Genomic DNA, 25,902 nt, shown 5'->3' on the forward strand with positions numbered 1-25,902 from the left:
GAAATGGAGAAGTTTGATTTGAACAAAAGCAACTAGTTGACTAATGTAAGAACACAAAGAGTATTGACTACAGATCAGTATAAACTTGGAGAGCTTTACCATGTCTCTAAAATGAAGGAGATAGGCTAGAGTGTTGTTTCCTAGTATTTAATATAAAAGATGATTTTTGGCTGTATATTGTGATTTTTTATTTTCATATTTATGCATTTACTTTAATGTATATTAGAAAATGTATACTACCTCCAAATCCAATGATTTCATATATTAAAGTGTAAAAATTGAGGCAACTCAGACAGAAATATTTTAATAAAGTAGTAAATATAAAAACTATTCAATCGCCTTAGAAATCATTTTGAGAACACCACAATCCTATAACCCAGCAACTTCCCTTTTAGAAATTTGCCATGCAGAGATATCTGCCCAGTTATACAAAGAAAGTATGTTCACTGCAGGTTTATTTGTAACAACAATAGCAACAAAAAACAACAGGCACATCTCAGTTGACTACATGACCATTAGTGAGAGATATATAAACATGTTATTACACATTGTTATCCATGGAATGGCCTCTTTCTTTACCTTTTAAGCCGGTGATTCTCAACTGGGCAATACTCTGCCCCCCATCGGACATATGGCAATGTCCGGAGACATTTTTCATTGTCACAGTGGAGGCAGGGGTGGTACTAGTACATGATGGATAAAAGCCAGGGATGCTGCTAAACATCCTACAGCACAAGGCAGACCTCATAACAAAGAATTACCCAATATTGATAATTAATAATCCAAAGGGTGAAATATCCTGGTTAAAGGTGAGTTATTTTAGTTGTTCTTTTAATTCTATCACAAACCTGAGATCATGTATATACTTACCTCTTATTACCTTAGATTTAAAATTAAACAACTGTTTCTTTTTTATTTATTTATTTTAATTGGAGGCTAATTATTTTACAATATTGTAGTGGTTTTTGCCATGAAATTAAAAGATGCTTACTCCTTGGAAGAAAAGTTATGAGCAACCTAGATAGTATATTCAAAAGCAGAGACATTACTTTGCCGACTAAGGTCCATCTAGTAAAGGCTATGGTTTTTCCTGTAGTCGCGTATGGATGTGAGAGTTGGACTGTGAAGAAGGCTAAGTGCTGAAGAATTGATGCTTTTGAACTGTGGTATTGGAGAAGACTCTTGAGAGTCCCTTGGACTGCAAGGAGATCCAACCAGTCCATTCTAAAGGAGATCAACCCTGGGATTTCTTTGGAAGGAATGATGCTAAAGCTGAAGCTTCAGTACTTTGGCCACCTCATGCGAAGAGTTGACTCATTGGAAAAGACTCTGATGCTGGGAGGGATTGGGGGCAGGAGGAGAAGGGGACGACAGAGGATGAGATGGCTGGATGGCATCACGGACTCGATGGACGTGAGTCTGAGTGAACTCCGGGAGATGGTGATGGACAGGGAGGCCTGGCGTGCTGTGATTCATGGGGTCGCAAAGAGTCGGACACGACTGAGTGACTGAACTGAACTGAACTGAGTGGTTTCTGTCATACTTTGACATGAATCAGCCATGGGTGTACATGTGTTCTCCATCCTGAGCCCCCTCTCACCTCCCTCCCTATCCCATCCTTCTGGATCATCCCAGTGCACCAGCCCTGAGCACCCTGTCTCATGCATCGAACCTGGACTGGAAATCTGTTTCACATATAATAATATACATGTTTCAGTGCTATTCTCTCAGATCAACCCACCCTCGCCTTCTCCCACAGAGTACAAAATACTGTTCTATACATCTGTGTCTTTTTTTGTGTGTGTGCTCATTTCTTTGTTGTTTTTTTTTTCAATTTATTTATTTTACTTTACAATATTGTATTGGTTTTGTGATACATTAACTTGAATCTGCCATGGGTGTACCTGTGTTCCTCATCCTGAACCCCCCTCTCACCTCCCTCCCCATCCCATCCCTCTGGGTCATGCCAGTGCACCAGCCGAAGCACCCTGTATCATGCATCGAACCTGGACTGGCAATTCGTTTCACATATGATAATTTACATGTTTCAATGCCATTTTCTCATATCGTCCCACCCTCGCCCTCTCCCACAGAGTCCAAAAGACTGTTCAATACATCTGTGTTTCTTTTGCTGTCTCGCACACAGGGTTATCATTACCATCTTTCTAAATTCCATATATACGCATTAGTATACTGTATTGGTGTTTTTCTTTCTGGCTTACTTCACTCTGTATAATAGGCTCCAGTTTCATCCACCTCATTACAACTAATTCAAATGTATTCTTTTTAATGGCTAAGTAGGTTCCAAATAGGACAAGGAGTATGTCAAGGCTGTATACTGTCACCCTGCTTATTTAACTTATATGCAGAGTACATCATGATAAACGCTGCGCTGGGAGAAGCACAGGCTGGAATCAAGATTTCCAGGAGAAATATCAATACCTCAGATATGCAGATGACACCACCCTTATGGCAAAAAAATGAAGAGGAACTAAAAAGCCTCTTGATAAAAGTCAAAGAGGAGAGTGAAAAAATTGGCTCAAAGCTCAACATTCAGAAAACGAAGATCATGACACACTGGTCCCATCACTTCATGGAAAACAGATGGGGAAAAAGTGGAAAGAGTGTCAGACTTATTTTGGGGGGGCTCCAAAATCACTGCAGATGGTGACTGCAGCCATGAAATTAAAAGATGCTTACTCCTTGGAAGGAAAGTTATGACCAACCTAGATAGCATGTTGGAAAGCAGAGATACTACCTTCCCAACATAGGTCTGTCTAGTCAAGGCAATGATTTTTCCAGTGGTCATGTATGGATGTGAGAGTTGGACTGGGAAGAAAGCTGAGCACTGAAGAATTGATGCTTTTGAACTATAGTGTTGGAGAAGACTCTTGAGAGTCCCTTGGACTGCAAGGAGTTCCAACCAGTCCATTCTAAAGGAGATCAGTCCTGGGTGTTCATTGGAAGGACTGATGCTGAAGCTGAAACTCCAATACTTTGGCCACCTCATGCGAAGAGTTGACTCATTGGAAAAGACTCTGATGCCAGGAGGGATTGGGGGCAGGAGGAAAAGGGGACAACAGAGGATGATGGCTGGATGGCATCACCCACTCGATGGACATGAGTGAGTGAACTCTGGGAGTTGGTGATGGACAGGGAGGCCTGGCGTGCTGCAATTAATGGGGTCGCAAAGAGTCAGAAACAACTGTGTGACTGAACTGAACTGAACTGAATATTCCATTGTGTATATATGTACCACAGCTTTCTTGTCCATTCATCTGCTGATGGCCATCTAGACTCCTTCCATGTCCTGGCTATTATAAATAGTGCTGCGATGAACATTGGGTTACATGTGTCTCTTTCAATTCTGGTTTCCTCAGAGTGTATGCCCAGCAGTGAGATTGCTGGGTCATATGGCAGTTCTAGCTCCAGTTTTTTAAAGGAATCTCCACACTGTTCTCCATAGTGGCTGTACTAGTTTGCAATCCCACCAACAGTGTAAGAGGATCCCTTCTCTCCACACCTTCTCCAGCATTTATTGTTTGTAGACTTTTGGATAGCAGCCATTCTGACCAGCATAAGATGGTACCTCATTGTGGTTTTGATTTGCATTTCTCTGATAATGAGTGATGTTGAGCATCTTTTCATGTGTTTGTTAGCCATCTGTATGTCATCTCTGGGGAAATGTCTGTTTAGTTCCTTGGCCCATTTTTTGATTGGGTCGTTTATTTTTCTGGGGCTGATCTATAGGAGTTGCTTGTATATTTTGGAGATTAATTCTTTGTCAGTTGCTTCATTTGTTATTATTTTCTCTCATTCTGAAGGCTGTCTTTTCACCTTGCTTACAGTTTCCTTCGTTGTGCAAAAGCTTTTAAGTTTAATTAGGTCTCATTTGTTTATTTTTGCTTTTATTTCCATTACTCTGGGAGGTGGATCATAGAGGATCCTGCTGTGATTTATGTTGGAGAGTGTTTTGCCTATGTTCTCCTCTAGGAGTTTTATAGTTTCTGGTCTTACATTTAGATCTTTAATCCATTTTGAGTTTATTTTTGTGTATGGTGTTAGAAAATGTTCTAGTTTCATTCCTTTACAAGTGGTTGGCCAGTTTTCCCAGCACCACTTGTTAAAGAGACTGTCTTCTCCATTGTATATTCTTGGCTCCTTTGTCAAAGATAAGGTGTCCATAGCTGTGTGGATTTATCTCTGGGCTTTCTATTTTGTTCCATTGATCTATATCTCTGTCTTTGTGCCAGTACCGTACTGTCTTGATGACCAGTTGCTTCATAGTATAGCCTGAAGTCAGGAAGGTCAATTCCTCCAGTTCCATTCTTCTTTCTCAAGATTGCTTTGGATATTCTAGGTTTTGTGTATTTCCATACAAATTGTGAAATTTTTTGTTCTAGTTCTGTGAAAAATACCATTGGTAGCTTGATAGGAATTGCATTGAATCTGTAGATTGCTTTGGGTAGTATACTCATTTTCACTATATTGATTTTTCCAATCCATGAACATGGTATATTTCTCCATCTATTTGTGTCATCTTTGATTTCTTTCATGAGTGTTTTATAGTTTTCTGTATATAGGTCTTTTGTTTCTTTAGGTAGATTTATTCCTAAGTATTTTATTCTTTTCGTTGCAATGATGAATGGAATTGTTTCCTTAATTTCTCTTTCTGTTTTCACATTGTGAGTGCATAGGAATGCAGGGGATTTCTGTGTGTTGATTTTATATCCTGCAACTTTACTGTATTCATTAACTAGCTCTAGTAATTTTCTGCTGGAGTCTTCAGGGTTTTCTATGTAGAGGATCATGTCATCTGCAAACAGTGAGAGTTTTACTTCTTCTTTTCCAATCTGGATTCCTTTTATTTCTTTTTCTGCTCTGATTGCTGTGGCCAAAACTTCCAAAACTATGTTGAATAGTAGTGGTGAAAGTGGGCACCCTTGTCTTGTTCCTGACTTTAGGGGAAATGCTTTCGATTTTTCACAATTGAGGATAACGCTTGTTGTGGGTTTGTTATATATAGCTTTTATTATGTTGAGGTATGTTCCTTCTATCCCTGACTTCTGGGGGGGTTTTATCATAAATGGATGTTGAATTTTGCCTAAGGCTTTCTCTGCATCTATTGAGATAATCAAATGGTTTTTATCTTTCAACTTCTTATTGTGGTGTATTACATTGATTCATTTGTGGATTTTGAAGAATCCTTACATCCCTGGGATAAAGCCCACTTGGTTATGATGGATGATCTTTTTAATATGTTGTTGGATTCTGTTTGCTAGAATTTTGTTAAGGATTTTTGCATCTATGTTCATCAGTGATATTGGCTTGTAGTTTTCTTTTTTTGTGGCATCTTTGTCTGGTTTTGGTATTAGGGTGACGGTGGCCTCATAGAATGACTTTCGAAGTTACCTTCCTCTGCAATTTTCTGGAAGAGTTTGAGTAGGATAAGTGTTAGCTCTTCTCTAAATTTTTGGTAGAATTCAGCTGTGAAGCCATCTGGACCTGGGCTTTTGTTTGCTGAAAGATTTCTGATTACAATTTCGATTTCCTCCCTTGTGATGGGCCTGTTAAGATTTTCTATTTCTTCCTGGTTCAGTTTTGGAAAGTTGTACTTTTCTAAGAATTTGTCCATTTCTTCCAAGTTGTCCATTTTATTGGTATATAGTTGCTGATAGTAGTCTCTTATGATACTTTGTATTTCTGTGTTGTCTGTTGTGACTTCTCCATTTTCATTTCTAATTTTGTTGATTTGATTCTTCTCCCTTTGTTTCTTGATGAGTCTGGCTAATGGTCTGTCAATTTTATTTATCTTCTCAAAGAACCAGCTTTTAGCTTTGTTGATTTTGGCTATGGTCTCTTTTGTTTCCTTTGCATTTATTTCTGGCCTAATTTTTATGATTTCTTTCCTTCTACTAACCCTGGGGTATTTCATTTCTTCCTTTTCTAGTTGCTTTAGGTGTAGAGTTAGGTTATTTATTTGAATTTTTTCTTGTTTCTTGAGGTATGCCTGTATTGCTGTGAACCTTCCCCTTAGCACTGCTTTTACTGAATCCCATAGGTTTTGGGTTACTGTGTTTTCATTTCCATTCATTCCTATGCACATTTTTATTTCTTTTTTTATTTGTTCTGTGATTTGTTGGTTATTCAGCAGCGTATTGTTCAGCCTCCATATGCTGGAATTTTTAATAGTTTTTCTCCTGTAATTGACATCTAATCTTACTGCATTGTGGTCAGAAAAGATGCTTGGAATGATTTCAGGTTTTATGAACTTGCCAAGGCTAGATTTATGGCCCAGGATGTGATCTATCCTGGAGAAGGTTCCATGTGCACTTGAGAAAAAGGTGAAATTCATTGTTTTGAGATGAAATGTCCTACAGATATCAATTAGGTCTAACTGGTCCATTGTATCATTTAAAGTTTGTGTTTCCTTGTTAAATTTCTGTTTAGTTGGTCTATCCATAGATGTGAGTGGGGTATTAAAGTCTCTCACTGTTATTGTGTTATTGTTAATTTCTTCTATCATACTTGTTAGCATTTGTCTTACATATTGCGGTGCTCCTATATTGGGTGCGTATATATTTATAATTGTTATATCTTCTTCTTGGATTGATCCTTTGATCATTATGTAGTGTCCTTGGTCTCTTTTCACAGCCTTTATTTTAAAGTCTATCTTATCTAATATGAGTATTGCTACTCCAGCTTTCTTTTGGTCTCTCTTTGTGTGGAATATCTTTTTCCAGCCCTTCACTTTCAGTCTGTATATGTCCCTTGTTTTGAGGTGGGTGTCTTATAGACAACATACATAAGGGTCTTGTTTTTGTATCCAATCGACCAGTTTTTGTCTTTTGGTTGGGGCATTCAACCCATTTACACTTAAGGTAATTATTGATAATTATGATCCCATTGCCATTTACTTTGTTGTTTTGGATTCGAGTTTATATCCCCTTTTTGTGTTTCCTGTCTAGAGAAAATCCTTTGGCATTTGTTGAAGAGCTGGTTTGGTGGTGCTGAATTTTCTGAGCTTTTGTTTATCTGTAAATCTTTTGATTTCTCCTTCATATTTGAATGAGATCCTTGCTGAGTACAGTAATCTCTTTTATCACTTTAAGTATGTCCTGCCATTCCCTTCTGGCCTGAAGAGTTTCCATTGAAAGATCAGCTGTTATCCTTATGGGAATCTCCTTGTGTGTTATTTGTTGTTTTTCCCTTGCTGCTGTTAATATTTGTTCTTTGTGTTTGATCTTTGTTAATTTGATTAATAAGTGTCTTGGGGTGTTTTGCCTTGAGTTTATCCTGTTTCAGACTCTCTGGGTTTCTTGGACTTGGATGACTATTTCCTTCCCCATTTTAGGGAAGTTTTCAACTATTATCTCAAGTATTTTCTCATGGCCTTTCTTTTTGTCTTCTTCTTCTGGGACTCCTATGATTCGAATGTTGGAGCATTTAACACTGTCCCAGAGGTCTCTGAGGTTGTTCTTGTTTCTTTTAATTCTTTTTTTCTTTTTTCCTCTCTGCTTCATTTATTCCTACCATTCTATCTTCTACCTCACTTATCCTACCTTCTGCCTCCATTATTCTACTGTTGGTTCCCTCTAGAGTGTTTTTTATCTCATTTATTGCATTATTCATTATTGATTGACTCTTTTTTATTTCTTCTAGGTCCTTGTTAAACATTCCTTTCATCTTCTCAATCCTTGTCTCCAGGCTATTTATCTGTAACTCCATTTTGTTTTCAAGATGTTGGATCATTTATACTATCATTATTCTGCATTCTTTTTCAGGTAGACTCGCTATCTCCTCCTCTTTTGTTTGATGTGGTGGGCATTTATCATGTTCCTTTACCTGCTGAGTATTTCTCTGCCTTTCATCTTGTTTAGATTGCTGTGTTAGGGGTGGCCTTTCTGTATTCTGGCAGTTTGTGGTTCCTCTTTATTGTGGAGGTTTCTCACTGTGGGTGGGGTTGGATGGGTAGCTTGCCAAGGTTTCCTGGTTAGGGAAGCTTGCATCAGTGTTCTGGTGGGTGGAGCTGGATTTCTTCTCTCTGGAGTGCAATGAAATGTCCAATACAGAGTTTTGAGATATCTATGGGTTTGGTGTGACTTTGGGCAGCCTGTATATTGAAGCTCAGGGTATGTTCTTGCATTGTTGGAGAATTTGCATGGTATGTCTTGCTCTGGAACTTGTTGGCTCTTGGGTGGTGCTTGGTTTCAGTGTATGTATGGAGGCTGTTGGATGAGCTCTTATCAATTAATGTTTCCTGGAGTGAGGAGTTCTCTGGTGTTCTCAGGTTTTTTAAGCCTTCTGCCTCTGGTTTTCAGTCTTATTCTTACAGTAGCCTCAAGACTTCTCCATCCATACAGCACTGATGATAAAACATCTAGGTTAATGATGAAAAGATTCTCCACAATGAGGGATACCATGAGAGGTTCACAGAGTTACATCAAGAAGAGAAGAGGGAGGAGGGAGCTAGAGGTGACCAGGAGGAGAAGAGGAGGAATCAAAAGAGGAGAAAGCAAGCTAGCCAGTAATCAATTTCCTATGTGCTCTCCACAGTCTGGACCCCTCAGAGAGGTTCACGGAGTTACACATAGAAGAGAAGATGGAGGAAGGAGATAGAGGTGACCAGGAGGAGAAAAGGGGGAATCAAAAGGAGAGAGACAGATCTAGCCAGTAATCAGTTCCCTAAGTGTTCTCCACAGCCTGGAACACACAAAGAGATTCACAGAGTTGGGTAGAGAAGAGAAGAGGAAGGAAGGAGATAGAGGTGACCTGGGGGAGAAAAAGGAGAGTCAAAGGGAGAGAGAGTAATCAACCCAGGAATCACACTCCTAAGTAAAAATGGGTAATGAAGATTGGATTCTTAAAGGTACAAAATTGATAACAAATACCAAAAAGCAAAGATTAAAAATCTAGAGTAGAGGTTAGACTCTCAAAATATAATCTTAAAAAAAAAAGTCACAAAAATTATAAAATATATATATGACGTTTGCTTTAAAAATAGGGTCTGTTTTTGCAAGGTGATAATAGATTATAAAAATGAAAATTAGAGGAATAATAGAGGACTTTAAAATAAAAAAATTTTAATTTAAAAAATGATAATAGTAAAAATATATCTAGGAATTCCTCTGGAGCTGTTGTGGGCAGTGTGGGGTCAGTTCAGTTTCAGATAGTTCCTTGATCTGGCTTATACTTCTCAAGATCTATAGGCCCCTTCCATTGTAGTCAGTGCTAGCTACAGGGTTTTAATCTGTTGCACCTGTCACTTCCAAAGCAGTTCCCACTGTTTATTTTAGCTTCTTCTGTTTGCTGGTCTCTTCAGTCTCTAATTTCCACCCTGACACAAGGGGGTGAAGGTGGTCACTTATTTAGGCTCACTTGTTCAGTCATGCTGGGGGAGGCAGGAACACTGCAAACAAATATCACTGGTGTGTGTGGAGAGTGCTCACAGTGTCTCAGCTGCACTGGGTTTGCCCCCGCTCACGGCACGTGTTCTTTCCCAGTCTGCACTGCTCAGGCTCTAGGTTGCTCTGCCAGGAACTGTCTGAGGTGGGCCCTGGGTTGTGTGCACTTCCCAGGTCTAAGCTGCTCAGGTTCAGGTTCTCAGGTATTCCACAAAGGCACAGACTCATTTGGGCATGTGTTTTGTGCCCTTCCCAGGTCCGAACAGCTTAGGTGACCAGGTGCTTGGCGAGAGCAGTCTCCCCAGGTGGGGGGTGCATCTTATCACCTCCCCAGTCCCAGCCGCTCAGTTTTCTGGGTGGCAGAGGGTATGTCTGTCTCAGGTGTGCTGTGTGGTTCTTTTGGGGAGCTGACCTCTGGCTGTGACCCTCCCAGCAGATGTCAACCATCCAGAATCCCAAGAAGTCTTGGTTAGTAACTGGGAGCCAGTTGCAATTTGGTAGAGGATGCCATCTCTGAGGCCAAGATTGTGTCTTTCCGGCTCTGGCTGTCCCCCTCCTGCCTTCCTGCCTCCGGCAGTAGATGGGCCAGTCCACAGCTGGCTAGCTCTCCTCTGATATTTGCTCAGTCCTTTGTTCTGTGAGTGGGCCTGGCAGTGCCTTAGATTAGGGCTTTTCACAGGATAGTTTCTCTCTCTCTCTCTCTCTCTTTTCTCTCTCTCTGGCTATCCCACAGTTTGGGTTACTATCTCATATTTGTTCCCTCAGATTGCCCTCAGGGCATTCAGGCCCGTTCCTTACCCTAAGCAATGCAGCCTGAGCCTCCCTGTTCAGCCCCCACTTGCTGGTGGCGGATGCGAGCGTCTGGGCTACTTCTCTGCTGGGAGTTGCCATTAGGCACATAACAAATAAATAAATATTTATTTATTTATTTATTTTTCCTCCTGGTTATGTTGCCCTCTGGGATTCCAAAACTGCCCACAGACCTGCCTGTGAGAGGCTTTCCTGGTGTTTGGAAACTTTTCCTCTTTTAAGACTCCCTTCTTGGGATGGGTCTCCATCCCTAACTCTTTTGTCTCTCTTTTTATCTTTTATATTTTGTCCTACCTCTTTTCAAAGACAATGGGCTGCCTTTCTGGATGCCTGGTGTTCTCTGCCAGCATTCAAAGGTTGGTTTGTGGAATTTTCTCAGCGTTCAAATGTTCTTTCGATGAATTTGGGGGGTGGAGAAAGTGGTCTCCCCATCCTATTCCTCTGCCATCTTAGGACTGCTCCCCTAAAAAACTATTTCATCTATTGCAGAGTGAGCTCTTTTAGTGAGGATACATGATTAATTTACCTTTTTAGCCCCAGAACAATTAACTAGTCTGCCTTTGGAATGCATGAGATAAGAAAATACACAGCCAAGAGTACACTCTGGCTTAGAAAGAGGCAACTGGCATTGTTACAGAAGCAGGGGTTGTAACAGGTATATTTTACATTACTTGCTTTTACCTTCCCATTTCCCTCCTCCTACTTTATCTGTTTTTGGATAACTGTTTAGTTTAAGGTGATTATGAACAAATGAACACTGTCCCATGATGATAAGTTGTTGAGGGAACTTCGGGCATCTCCTGTGTTGAGGACACAAAATTTTCCCTGCATTTCAGACAAGAGAGGGCACTAGAGGCAAACAGGGTGGATCGTACTAGATATTTTCCAATTGTCCCTCTACCTCCCCAACCTTCTCCACCTTTCTCTCTGACCCTGGAAGTCTGTTTGGACTACATCCAATAGCTCAGTAGGCTCTGTTTGAAAGAACGGTAGAGTAAGGAGGAGAATGAGGTTAGGGTGTTTACTCCCCTGATCTCAAGGTGACTATATCCCTCCATCAAGGGTCACTGCTCCTCTCAAGGAGGACTGCTCTACCTGACTCTCTTCTTCCAGCTTCTAGAAACCTCTCCCTGTACCAGCTCCACTGTTCTAGCCCTGGCTTCATGGACTAACCCTGTGGTTCCCCTACATCACTAATCTTTGTAGTTAGTCTTTTTGCAAATAAATCCCCCTCAAATTATCTTGAGTGTACTATCTATTTTCCTTAGGATGCTGACTGATAGACTGTATAACCTTGGATCATCTTGCTTAATATTCATGAGCCTGTTTTCCCATCTATAACATTAATATATTGATAATTATCTTACAGTGTTTAGATTATTAAAAGTCTTGCTTTAAAGGCTAAGTACTCAAAAATATCATGCACTATTAACTACTTGCATTTGTTAGATGCAATAGAAAACTCAACTAGAAGCAATTTAACTAAAATAAAAACTTATTAACATTCACTACAAGAAATCCAGAAGAGGTGGCTTAATCAGCATTGCTTAATTCAGATGTTCAGCAGAATCATCCAGGACTCAAGTTCTTGATATGTTTCTTCTCTGAAGGACATGACTACCTGTGGATGAACAAAATCAAAGTCCATCAGTAAAGTTGGAGGAAGGAAGGAGAATAGATGTTATACAGCCAGCTGCACCTGCTACACTATGACTAAGTCCTTCTCTGGTGTTTCAGGTGGTAAAGAATCTTCCTGCAATGATCCCTGGGTTGTTAAGATCCCCTGGAGGAGGAAATGGCAACCCATTACAGTATTCCTGCCTGGAGAATCCCATGGACAGAGGAGCCTGGCGGGCTACACTCTATGGTGTTACAGTCCGTGGGGTTGCAAAAAGTCAGACAAGACTGAGCAACTAACACTAACTAGCCTCTCTGACAGCACATCCATCAGAGTGGATGGGCCCCAGAAAGAATATTGGAAGAGTGGGGGCTGGAGTAAGCAGAGCAGCGTCAGAACAAGAAAGAAAATACCCCTAATAGAAACCAACAAAGAGGGGCTCTTATTCCTGATGACAGTGATGAAAGTTTCATCACATGACAGAAAGAAAGTTTCCCATAATTCTGACAACAGCTTCTACTTCACTTCCAACTGTACGGAACATACAACATTTTCAGCACTGACCAAGACAATCGTTATCAGGGTAGTGTGGATGCAAACAACAGACAGCAACTCTGGCTAAATCTATTCAAACAGAAAACCAAAGGAAAGCCTGTAAAGCTATGTGGAATCAATGGACATGTTGTGGAATAGTCTTAAAACACAGACAGGAGGCAAGAAGGACTATTTATAAAAGACACTGCCAGAGTCCTGCCATGGGAAGTCTGGTTAGGAGGTTCCAATGATGGCGCTGGTGCTGCTGCTACTGAGCTGTCCTCATCATTGTCAGATACCCATTCTTTGAATCTTTGCAGCTCTGCCTCCAGATTTAAGTTCCAGATGTGAGTAGCCAAATTACCAAGCCTAGTTCAGCTACCTACACCTTAGCAGCTCAGGTTAAAGGAAAAAACAAAAACCTAGTATCCATCACATTTTCACAGTCTCCCCTCTAAAGGCCAGCACTGAAATCCATTTCAAAAGCATACCCAACAGGTCAATCACCTAGAGCCAGACATCCTGGAATGCGAAGTCAAGTGGGCCTTAGGAAGCATCACTAAGAACAAAGCTGGTGGAGGTGATGGAATTCCAGTTGAGCTATCTCAAATCCTAAAAGATGATGCTGTGAAAGTGCTGCACTCAATATGACAGCAAATTTGGAAAACTCAGCAGTGGCCACAGGACTGGAAAAGGTCAGTTTTCATTCCAATCCCAACGAAAGGCAATGCCAAAGAATGCTCAAACTACTGCACAACTGCACTCATCTCACATGCTACTAAAGTAATGCTCAAAATTCTCCAAGCCAGGCTTCAACAGTATGTCAGTCATGAACTTCCAGATGTTCAAGCTGGATTTAGAAAAGGCAGAAGAACCAGAGATCAAAATCCAACATCTGCTGGATCATGGAAAAAGCAAGAGAGTTCCAGAAAAACATCTATTTCTGCTTTATTGACTATGCCAAAGCCTTTGACTGTGTGGATCACAATAAACTGTGGAAAATTCTGAAAGAGATAGGAATACCAGACCATCTGACCTGCCTCTTGAGAAACTTATATGCAGGTCAGGAAGCAACAGTTAGAACTGGACGTGGAACAACAGACTGGTTCCAAATAGGAAAAGGAGTACATCAAGGATGTATATTGTCACCCTCTTAACTTATATGCACCCTGTTAACTTATATGCAGAGTACATCATGAGAAAGACTGGGTTGGATGAAGCACAAGCTGGAATCAAGATTTCTGAGAGAATTACCAATAACCTCAGATATGCAGATGACACCACCCTTATGGCAGAAAGTGAAGAAGAACTAACGAGCCTCTTGATGAAAGTGAAAGAGGAGAGTGAAAAAGTTGACTTAAAGCTCAACATTCAGAAAACTAAGATATGGCATCTGGTCCCATCACTTCATGGAAAATAGATGGGGAAACAGTGGAAACGGTGTCAGACTTTATTTTGGGGGGCTCCAAAATCATGGCAGATGGTGACTGCAGCCATGAAATTAAAAGACGCTTACTCCTTGGAAGGAAAGCAACCTAGACAGCATATTCAAAAGCAGAGACGTTACTTTGCCAACAAAGGTCTGTCTAGTCAAGGCTATGGTTTTTCCAGTAGTCACATATGGATGTGAGAGTTGGACGGTGAAGAAAGCTGAGCACCAAAGAACTGATGCTTTTGAACTGTGGTGTTGGAGAAGATTCTTGAGAGTCCCTTGGACTGCAAGGAGATCCAACCAGTCCATCCTAAAGGAGCTCAGTCCTGGGTGTTCATTGGAAGGACTGATGTTGAAGCTGAAACTCCAATACTTTGGCCACCTGACGTGAAGAACTGACTCCTTGGAAAAGACCCTGATGCTGGGAAAGATTGAAGATGGGAGGAGAAGGGGATGACAGAGGATGAGATGGTTGGATGGGATCACCGACTTAATGGACATGAGTTTGGGTAAACTCCGGGAGTTGGTAATGGACAAGGAGGCCTGGCATGCTGCAGTCCATGGGGTTGCAAAGAGTCGGACATGACTGAGCAACTGAACTGAACTGAACAGGTTACTTGACTGTTTTGAGATCCTCACCGTAACTCATAGCACCACCACCAGCAGCAACTAGCCTCATCTTTTATCCTGCACCCCCACCTCCATTTAACCCTAGCTGCAGTGACCTCCCTCTCTAGGGAGCTCTGAGCTCCTTCCACAGCAGAACTCTGTTCACACTGCCACTTCCATCTGGAATTCTTCCTCAGCCCCAAGCATCAGCTACTCCACATTCAACCTTTAGGACTCAATCAAAATGTCACTTCACCAGGGAAGATTTACCACTTCTCCATTACTGGCTACAATCTCTCCATTTTCTAACAGTCTTCATTTCTTTTGGCTAGCACTAAAACAATAATTCCATCCTATCTCTTTCTCTCTAGACTAAGCTGCTGGAGGCTGGGCTGAACACATCTATCTTGCTCACTACCACACATCACAATGCCCAAAAGCTCCTGACACATCAGAGTGGCTCACTTGTGAATGGCTGGACACTTCTCTGCCTGGTTCCTGAGCCAGTTAGAATTCTCAAAGGATAATCAAAGTCAGTGCTTCTCAACTTTCAACAGGCACTAGTCACTGGGAAAGCATAAATTATTATTTAAGAGACCTGAACATTCTGCCCTTCTCACAAGTTCCAGGTGGTGCCAATGCTGCTGGTCCCACATTTTGAGGAGAAAGGCAACACCTTATAAAATCAAATGACAATCCAGTCACATAGGACAAACACAGTATGATTCTACTCATATGAGGTACCTAGAATAGTCAAACCCACAAACCTGAAAGTAGAAGGGTGGTTGCCAAGATCTGGGAGGAGAGAGTTATTGTTTAATGATTACAGAGTTTCAATTTGGGATGATGGATGGTGCTGATCATTGCACAATAATGTGAAAGTACTTAATGCCACCTAATTGCACACTTAAAAAAAATTAAAATGGTAAATTGTATATTACATCTTACTATAATTTTTAAAAATAACTACACAAATTAAACCCAAATTGGTCTTGCTATGAGGAATCTACCATGGGCCCAGGGATGGTGCTGGGCAACGTCTGTGTCTCAGGTGCCAAGGTCAAAGGCAGAATTAATGCTAACTCTGCCAGGCAAGTTGACATTGAATAATGGTCCCAGGCCTGTACATCAGGCAGTTTCTGACCTAATCAGAGGGCTTTTGTGAGAGACAAATTGCTTGTTAAAGATCTGGCAGAAACTGAAGCTGATTTGCTTGTACATGTAAAGCACATTTTCTGATCTAAACAAGTTTCATTTTTTTAGCCAAGATCCCAGACAAAAGTTACTATTGGTGTGGAAAATTTTAGCTTGAAACTGAGGTTCCTAATGCATATAACATGGTGCCTCCCGAAGTAAAATGCTTCACTAGAATCTGACCCTCAACATTATGGTGATATTGAAATATGACTATATTTACTGAGGGAATTTGCAACAAGTGGCACTGGCTGGGCTCCCACCAGAAAGTTAAACGGTTGGTGTAAACTCTATCTACTCTTCCTTTGATTTATTTTTTATTGGAGTATAGTTGCTTTACAATGTTGTGTTAGTTTCTGCTGTACAACAAAGTGATCAGCTATGTGTTGTGTTGTGTTGTGTTGTGTTGTGTTGTACTAAGTCGCTTCAGTCATGTCTGACTCTGCATGACCCTATGGACTGTAGCCCGCCAGGCTCCTCTGTATATCCCCTCCCTCTTGGACTTTTTTTGCACCCGTCCCATGCCACCCATCTAGGTCATCACAGAGCACCAAGCGAGCTTCCTGTACTATATAGCAGATTCCCACTAGCTATCTATTTTACACATGGTAGAGCAAATATGTCAATCCCCATCTCCCATTAAAAGGAATAAAATTGCATCACTTGTAGATACGTTAATGGTCCTAGAGACTGTCATTCTTTTGCTGTTAAAATGAAGTAAGTTAGAAAGAGAAAAAAACAAATATTGTATATTAACACATATTTGCAGGGCAGAAATAGAGATCAGATGATCTTTTGGATTTTGATGATATATTATATATTGAAACTATGGCATATCATGTACAAGATAAGGAAATTGTCCACAGTAAGTTGAGGAGGGTATTAAACCTTACACAAGATGACAAAAGATTTTAGGATCAAGGATTATGTGTCATATGCCTCTGTAACTTAAAGTAAGTTAAATTTCTCTCCCCATCTCTGTACCTGCTTGAGTCTTTCTGGATTGAATGAGTCTTGTGACCATATAATGAAGATGAAAAATTCCATAGATGCCCATTTTTGATGGAGAAGGCAACAAAACAATGTGTTTTGGGTCCAAGACTGTTCTGCCTATTTTATTTTCCCAAAATTGATCTATATAGGTTACTGATGCTCTAGGGAAACTTTAACTCAAAATTGAGACTAGAGCTTGCTTACCCTTTATCCAAAAAAAAAAAACAGTTTCTGCACAAGTGATTCTAATAATGTTCAGTGTGACCCAGAGATTAACCCTAAGAAACTCTCTGCAAAGGGTGATTGGATATAAATTCTCTCAGCTTCTTCCACGTTTGTTGGCTCTCCTTAGATGCTCTAAAGCTTCCTCAGAATGCATAGAAGCACTAAGTGTGTGACTTACTGAAAGAAAGGTTTATGTAAATATAATAATTTGGAACAAACCTCATACTTGCAAAACTTGCTGACAGTGAGTGGCTTGTTCTCATCCAGCTCCTACAATTCAACAGCACCTGTTGGTGGTGGGGAGGAGGCTGAGTGAAACAAGCTTGGTTTACACCAAGACAGTAACTCACTTCTAGGATTCAAGTAGTCTATTGTCACTAAACTAACAAAATTATTTCTGTAAAAGGAAAGTCCACATCTTTAGAGGGTTTAACTAACAAGCCATTTAGCTTTATTCTGGCATTATTGTTGTCCTACTAACAGTCCAGAAGACTAGGTGGGGAAAACTTCCAGAAAAAGACAGGGGGAGATGGGATGGCTGGTAAAATCCATCATTCTGCTTCCAGTGAGAAAACATTGGAAATTAACTTCTTAGAAGACAAAGATCTAAGTAGCACACGGTCCAGTATGGTTAAATCTTTACAATTATTTGGACACTAATAAATATTTGTTGAATACTAGTCATAAAAAAATATGTTGAATAATTCAGTGTCTTTTCAGTGACTGGCTAAGTAGGAAAAAAACCTCTAAATAACTTTCCCAACAACGTATCTTTCTTATCTCATTCAAGATCTAATCTAGGAACATATGTTGCATTAGATTTTCATGCTTCATCAATATGCCTGAATCTGAAGTAACTCCTCAGCCTTTTTATGTCCCTCATTTCTGCGGTACACATACACTTACTTTGTTTTTGTTAGTTCACACCCTCCTGGGCTCCTGGCCCTGGCGGTGCAGGTTCCCACTCAACGTAGCCCAACGTGGCCCAACGTGGCTCCGTGGCAGGCCCCTTTGCCACGCAGGCGCACCAGAGCTGAGGTTGTCTGCCAGCCTGTTCCCTAGGCAACGCGGTTCAAAACGCTCGCCCTAGAGGTCCTGGCGCGATGTGCTTCCCCAAAGCAGGTGAGGAGGGCTGAGTCAGAGTAGAGGCAGAAGGAAGATGGGGAGACTGGGAAAGACCAAGGGGGAAAGGAGGGAAAGATAGCTTGCCCGTCTTCTTGGATTGGTCACGCTTTCGTTAAGAGTGCAGTCTGCTCAGGTCTCGACCACCTTTCCTCACACCACTCCCAACCCTCATTTGGACCACATGGACTTCCTTCATGTGGAGTTTCTCCTCTTTCTCGCTCTCCAGAGATGCTGGTTAGCTACTCCTTTGGAACATGTCAACATAGGAAGATCTTTCCTCACTTCTATCCCCCAAACTTGTTGGGAAACAAGTTCCTCCCTATTAGGGGAGTGCCCCACAGAGGGCCTGGATGTTATACAGCAGAAGAAGTGAGTATTCACCTTACCTCAGGTGGGTGTCAGTTCCCAGACCATCTAAGGATACTCACGTTTCCTGGAAGAAAAGCCCTGTGCGATTTGTGACCTTCCGGGTCCCAGCGTGAGAAAGCGCTCTCTGGTTCTCTGTCTGCAACCAGCTGTCAAGCCCAATATCAGAAAGGAAAGGGCCATTACTTGCGTTTGCCATCCCCACCAAATGCAAGCCTTGGCCTCATGCCATCCCCAGTAAGTGTTCCTTCATCATTCATACTACAAAGGCCGGTGACTAAATATTTCCTCTTAGTCCAAGCCTACTGTGTCTGTGCTGATAGGTAGTTTACGAAATCATAGTCAGATTCAGTTGAAACCATAGAAAGCTGATTCAGCTCTATGAGGCTCAGAAAAGTAGATTCACTGGATTCAAATGTCATTCACTCTACCTATCCAGCCACATTTCTTTGTAGAGAAGCCTGTGTTACATATGTAATTGTTTGGTCTTGATTCAGAGGAATCAAGAAAGAAAGGGCAACTTGAGCAGAGAAGATTCAGGGATACTCTTGAGATCACTCCGTTTTAATGACTATAATGTTCTCTATGCATGTTTTGTCTTTGTTTTCTACATAACACATGAAGAATAAAGACTTGGCATACAACCTCGATAAGATCCCAACCAGTATAAAAGGATATGGTTTTGGAGCCAGAACAGCTGTGAGGTTTAAGCCAAAGAACAAGGTTAGAAATGGCTGTACGTGCTTAGATTTCAGTGTGATCCATGTTGCTGCATGTATTTGCATTGGGGAGCATGGTTGGAGGTTACCTAAAGTATGTCCTGAAATTCAAGATGAAAGTCATCTGGACAAAAGCTACTAAGGAGTCTACATAAAAATGTGGGTGTTAACGTGAAAAATGTGTGTGTGAGTGTCCTGGGAGAGTGGAAAATAATTCTCAGAAGAAATGGTACCAAGGCAGGGCTTCAGTCCTGAGACACCTGCTGATAAAATACTGGAAGCTTTGTTTATATGCATCATATAATTATATGTAATATATAGTATAATATCTTATCAGTTAAAAAACCAGTTCTAACTTCTTAACCTTTTGTGTGATTGGGTTTCAAGTCTTCAGTATAGGTTCCTAATCTCTTGTTGGACATTTTCTTGACTTACGCTCAGGGAGAGGGATACTGGCTCCAAAAGAAAATCTGATTGGGGTGGTGGGATGGTGGGGATATTAGCTACGATAGGTTACCTTGGCTCTCTGCCCTCATAGGTTTTGTTTTAATATAAATTTATTTATTTTAATTGGGGGTTAATTACTTTACAATATTGTATTGGTTTTGCCATACATCAACATGAATCCGCCACAGGTATACACGTGTTCCCCATCCTGAACCCCCCTCCCTCGGTTTATTTCTATAGCCAAAACATTAGGTACCTTTAGGTAGCTGAACCATACTCTTATCTTGGTTTTCTACCTACTGTAGGCCTAATTCTATAGCTTGAGATAGTTAAACCATAGCTGATACATGAAGAGGGGGAGGATGACTTTGTTTTTTCTACTTAGAAGTCTTTACATATATATACATCACCCTCTGACATATTGATCTTTTTCTTGGAAACAGGATGTGACACCTTACCCAGGCATGTACCAGACAGTCAATCTTCAGGAGCAAACACACAAACCAAATTTTGCTCCATTTAATACCTTGTCACCTCGCTTTCGGACATACTCAAAGGACCCTTGTTATCCTGGGTATGTGCCCCTTCTTCTGGTGCACTTCAACAAAGAGCAATAGGAAAGGAAATACAAAAAGGAGTTACATCCCAACCATGCCCTCTAAATAAGAAACCATTTATCTTTAAAGATTCAACCTCTTACCTTCCAGGTCTCTAGAATTATAAAATTGTAGAGTGTGGTGATTCATTCAATAAATATTTATAAAAGGCCAAGAAGTTGTGTAGGTTCCAAAGATTTTGCATTACACCCATCATCATTTCTTAGAGCTTACATTCTAGAGTCCAGACAGATGAGAAGCCAATAAACAAGAAAGTAATCAGTGGTGATAGAGAGTGACCATATAATTTATTAGTCCGCATGTGACACTTCTGAGACTGTAAGGGTCTTATTAATAATTATACCAAGATAGTAGCCATGAGCTGGAGCTACCACAGGCACACCAGGAAGTATGGTGACCTGGTGAAATGCTGAATAACACCAAACAAAATGATATAATAGCAGGGCGGGTGGCAGTGGGGGGCAGGGGGGCTTCCCTTGTGACTTAGTGGTAAAGAATATGCCTGGAAATGCAGGAGAAACGGGTTGGATACCTGATCTGGAAAGATCTGGCATGCCTTGGAGCAACTAAGCCCATGCACAGCTACTGAGCCTGTGCTCTAGAGCCTGGGAGCCACAACTAGTGAGGCCGGCACTCCCTAGAGCCCATGCTTCCCAGCAAGAGGCACTGCCGCAATGAGAACCCCACACACTGCAACTGGAGAGTAGCCGCTGCTCATCGCACCTAGAGAGAAAGCTTGTGAACCAGTAGAGACCCAGGACAGCCTCAAGTAAATAAATAAATAAAAACAGCAATATTTTTTACAAAGATGATAGGACATAGAGTGATGGCTGGAATCTTCCTTGGCAAGGATTGGTCTTTCTGGGAAATGACACTTCATCTGAAAGCGCAATGACAAGACTGAACTGACCCTGTGAAGATCTAGGCCGAGAGCTTCCCAGCCAGAAGGAACTACAAGTACAAAGGCTGTAGGTGGGAGGTGGGAGGAAAAAAGAAAGAAGGCTGGTGTGGCTACAGTGCAGTGGGCAAGGAGAAAACGAGAACAGAGGAGGAAGAAGGGCTACAGTCCATAAACCTCATAGACCAAGGCAGGGGGTCTCAGTGCTTTAGGAAGCCATTGAAAATTATAGGGCATCATCAGGGTCTTTCTTTTACTGGTGAGAATTCCAAGGATCAGAGAGGAAATATAACTTTCTTAAGGTTGTAGTAAAGAAGTGGAGATGATGAAGCTTGTTTCCCATGTCCACTCTACATCTTATTTCCACAGTTAAGCGTCTACACCAAAAGACAAAGTGATATGAACAAAGGCAATGCAAAATACCCTATTGTTGAGAAATTTCACATCATGGGTACTAATTAGCATCACTGTGGCAAATCTCTGTTATCATCCACCACTTCTGGGATCTCTTGGTCTCTCAGTTAAGAAGAGGTTACAGAAATAGCTTAAACTAGGGTTGATTTTCACCTTCACTGCATGTCAGGACTAAAAATCTTGAACACTAACACCTATTTAGAAGCACATTAGCAGGCAAAGGAACCCTATGCTTGCCAAACATTAAGATCTAATCTGTCTGTTGCCTTTTCCAAGAGAGTTAGGACTAGTTCAGGTACACAGGTAGTACTGATGAAGTTTGTGGTCACTACAAACCACTTCAGTATTTTTGCCTGGAGAATCCCGTGGACAGAGGAACCTGGTGGGCTATAGTCCATGAGGTCACAGAGAGTCAGACATGACTGAAGTGACTAACACTTTCACATCTGACTCTGCAACCGCATGGACTGTAGCCATCCAGGCTCCTCTGTGGGGTTTCTCCAAACTAGAATTGTGGTGGTCACTAACTCTTCAACATAAGGTTTTATATTTTTATTTCTAGCCCTGGCACATATAAACTAGAGAAAAAGGCACCCCAGAAAGTCACCTGGCCAATGAGATTTGGATCTCCAGACTGGGCTCAGGTTCCTTGTCTACAGAAAAGAACCCTGAAAACTGAGGTAATATGATTGGACTTCTGTGGAGCCTCTACCTAATACTTCCACATGTATCTGTGATTCTTAACCAGGGGTCTGTGAATAAGCGTCAAGAAATCCTTGATCCCCTGAAATTACTTGCACAATTTTGTGTAATATATACATATGGGAAGTTTTGGAGAGTTACACAATTTCACTAGATTTCTAAAGGTGTATGTGACTGAACAAAAGTCACAGTTTCTTATTTAATCCTCAAATAATCTTTGTTGGTAGTCTGAGATAATTATCCTCTGTGATTGAGGAGGAAACTGAGGATTGTGCTGTGCTGTGCTTAGTGACTCAGTTGCATCTGACTCTTTTAGAGAAGGGAATGGCAACCCACTCCAGTATTCTTGCATGGAGAATACCATGGACAGAGGAACCTGGCGGGCTACAGACCATGGGGTCACAAAGAGTTAGACACGACTGAAGTAACTAACACTTTCACATCTGACTCTGGAACCCCATGGGCTGTAGCCTGCCAGGCTCCTCCATCTGTGGGAATTCTCCAGACTAGAATATTGAAGTGGGTTGCCACACTCTCCTCCAGGAGCTGTTCGCAACCCAAGGATCGAACCCAGGTCTCCCACATTGCAGGCGGATTCTTGACCAGCTGAATTACCAGGGAAGTCCAAACTGAGGCTTAGATGGATTAAATGGCTTGTTGAAGTTGCTCAGCCAGAATATAGATCATGTGACTTTTAGGCCAGTGCTCTTCCCATCACATCACTTAGTGTTAGATCATCAAGGTGCAGTGGATCATTCTGGCAAGAACATGGATTTTAGGAACAGACTGCCTGAGTTCAAACACTAGTTCCATATTTGTTTGCTATGTATCCTTTAACTTTTCTAAGCCTCAGTTTGCTTATCTTTAAAATGGATATAAACTAGACTTGATCTGATGAAGTTGTAAAGATTGAGATATTATAGTACCAGACCTGTAGCATAATAAATGGTCAGCCCATGTCACTTGTAATAAATCCAGAGGTGTCCTTTTCCCCCTGGTGGAACTTTGGATTAATTCTGCAAGTGTTTATTAAATACCAAATGTACTAACATCATTGTGCTAGGGCCTACAGGTAACATTCAAGAATTAAACACGTAGTCTTTGTTTTCAAGAAATTCACCAGCTATGCTTGAGGATAGTATATTTTATACTTGATTTGCCAAGTAGAAAATAATTCCTAGCATGATATATTCCAGAAAAAAATGACAAAGAGTAGATATACAGAGCAATGTTGGGAGATTCACTAGGTTAGGTTACTGTGTGGTTGGGACTCAGGTAGGCTAAAACAGCTCTAACATACGGGTCTCTTTCGCACATCCAGGAAGACCAGAGGCAGGGAGTTCTCATGTGAATATTGACTTTGACAGTATTTTTCATTGCAGCTGTCCACAGACAAGGACTTTAGAAAGCATCGGAACCGTTTGGCCTACCTAAGTTTGTACTACAACTGAAAAGCTGTGACTACCTTCACATGCTCCTCCTGACCACAGACTCTCCAGGACTGAGGACAGAGCTGCTCTTGTCCTTCTGCATTGCTCTGACCCTCCCGTCTGCCAGCATGGGGTGCAGGGAGGGGCAAAGGGCTCATAATTACTATATGACAGCATAAAGACTCATTGTACAGAGGGTGCTCTTTCCACGTGCTGGTTTGTTCTGTAAAAATGTAGAAGGGTCTGAGGGTTTCCTAACTGAGTGCTCAGTAGAGTGGCTTCACTGTACTGAAATATTATACTTGTGCATCCCCACCCTCTAGCTATAAGTCCCAGGAATGAGGTTTATGTTTTCTACTGCTAGCCCTGGCGATAGGAGATTGTTGGTCTATACATATCAAGGATTTCTATGGCTTTCTTGACTTTGTATTTGGGCTTGCTAGATGTAGAGGATACTTAAGACAGAGTAAATGTTTTAGGGGCTCTTCCAATTCCTAGACAAGGTGGCAGAGTAGAAAAAAGTTTGTGAGCTCACCTCTTCTCACAAGCACACCAAAATCACAATTCGCTGCTAAACAACTATCCGGCATCCAAAGACATAAAGAAGTAACCACAATGAGACACTAGGAAGGGTACACTTGTGATATGATCAGATCTCACAAACTGAAGAATAATACGACAGAAGTTCTTCCCCAGGTGTGAACGTTCTGAGCTCCATGTCAGCCTTATATGTGACATTGAGAACAGCCTCCAGAGCCTTTGACTTTGAAGGACAGTGGGACTTAATGGCAGGAGCTTCACAGAACTGGGGGAAATACAGACTCCACTCTTAAAAGCTACACACAAAAGCTCATGCACACCAACACTCAGGGCAAAAGCAGTAACTTCATAGAAGCCTGAGCAAGACCTATCTGTTGGAGTTTTGAGGGTCTCCTGGGATGGCGAGGAGAGTGGTGGCTCATCCTGGGGACAAAGATATTGGTGGTAAAAATATTGGAGGGCAGGGGGTTCATCTGCATGAACTCTGACTGGAGGTAGACATCTTGCTTGGGTCATTAGCAGCAAGACCTGGCCCCATCCAACAGACTCTAGGCTCCAGAGCTGGGATGTCTCAGGCCAAACAACAAACTGGGTGGGGATGCAGCCCCATCCATCAGCAGACAGCCTGTCAAAAGACTTCCTGAGCCCACAGCCACCTTTAAACATGTCCCTTGACATGGCCCTGCCTGCTGGAGAACGAAGACCTACAGCTCCACTCACCACTGGGCAGGCACTGGCCCCTCCAGGGGCCAGACAAACCAGGAAGCCTGACAAACCTCTAGTCTAGCCTCACCCACCAGAGGGCAAGCATCATAAGGCAGAAAACCATTCTATTGCTTTGCTCTTTGTGTCTATGTGAGATGACTGGATGTCCACTAAACTTATTGTGGTAATCATTTCATGATGTAAGTCAAATCATTATGAAAATGTTAATTGCTAGGTTGTATCCACCTCTTTGCTACCCTGTGGACTGTAGCTCATCAGACTCCTGTCCATGAAATTCTCCAAGCAAGAATACTGGAATGGGGTGCCATTCCCTTCTCGAGGGGATCTTCCTGACCCAGGGATCGAACCCGGGTCTCTTGCGTTGTAGGCATATTCTTTACCATCTGAGCCACCAGGGAAACCCTTAATCTTAGACGATGCTGTGTGTCAATTATATCTCAATAAAACTGGAAGAAAAAAATAACCAATTAAAAAATTTTTAATACAAAATTAAAATTTTTTTAAAAAAGAAAACAAGCAGCATGCTCCACTTGACTGAAAATTTCTAAAGGGCCAGAGCCAAGCCTCACCTATATTTACATGCCCCGGTAACTTGCACACAACCAGCTTCATTACATAGCAACATGATAAATATGTCTGGATCTGATTTTAACACTAACTACGTAATTGTCATTCGATGCCTCAGTTCTTTCCACTGTAAAACAAGATTGGGGTGTTAAACTCAAATGCTTTCAGGCCCAGGCAGGTAAAGTGAATCTGTGAGGCAGCCTGAGAGTACAGGGAGGGTACAATGGCAAAAAAGTCAGAGAGTATTCAGATTCATTAAAACTGTACTGCTCTTCTCAATAACAAACACACACACAAACTGTTTTCTGATCAGAGTTGGCCATCGGAGCACCTGTTTAAAAAGCTCTCTTAGGTTTCTGTTTACTTAAAAATTCTTGAGTCGTCAATTGCTCTGGTTCACTTTCTTTTTTAAGAATGGAGAGAAAATAATGATGGAGAGTGCTAGGAGTGGTGAAAACCTCTAACCAGGAACCCTCATGCAGAAACCACCGTGTCCTTGATACCCATGCTACATGCAGCCAGATACCATGCC

General features: G+C 41.5%; 1 protein-coding gene across 1 annotated transcript; it reads left to right on the forward strand.

Annotated features, from left to right (window-relative positions):
• The first annotated feature begins 17,889 nt into the window (after positions 1 to 17,889).
• LOC138445744 (ciliary microtubule-associated protein 3) lies at positions 17,890 to 24,117 on the forward strand. The gene is made up of 6 exons (XM_069599979.1): positions 17,890 to 17,941; positions 18,171 to 18,313; positions 18,935 to 19,033; positions 19,920 to 20,050; positions 21,968 to 22,085; positions 23,490 to 24,117. The coding sequence occupies exons 1-6, from the start codon at positions 17,923 to 17,925 to the stop codon at positions 23,556 to 23,558; spliced, it is 579 nt and encodes a 192-aa protein (XP_069456080.1). The 5' UTR covers positions 17,890 to 17,922; the 3' UTR covers positions 23,559 to 24,117.
• The last annotated feature ends 1,785 nt before the right edge of the window (positions 24,118 to 25,902 follow it).

Source organism: Ovis canadensis, chromosome 1 (genome assembly GCF_042477335.2).
Source record: "Ovis canadensis isolate MfBH-ARS-UI-01 breed Bighorn chromosome 1, ARS-UI_OviCan_v2, whole genome shotgun sequence".
Lineage (NCBI taxonomy): Eukaryota > Metazoa > Chordata > Mammalia > Artiodactyla > Bovidae > Ovis > Ovis canadensis.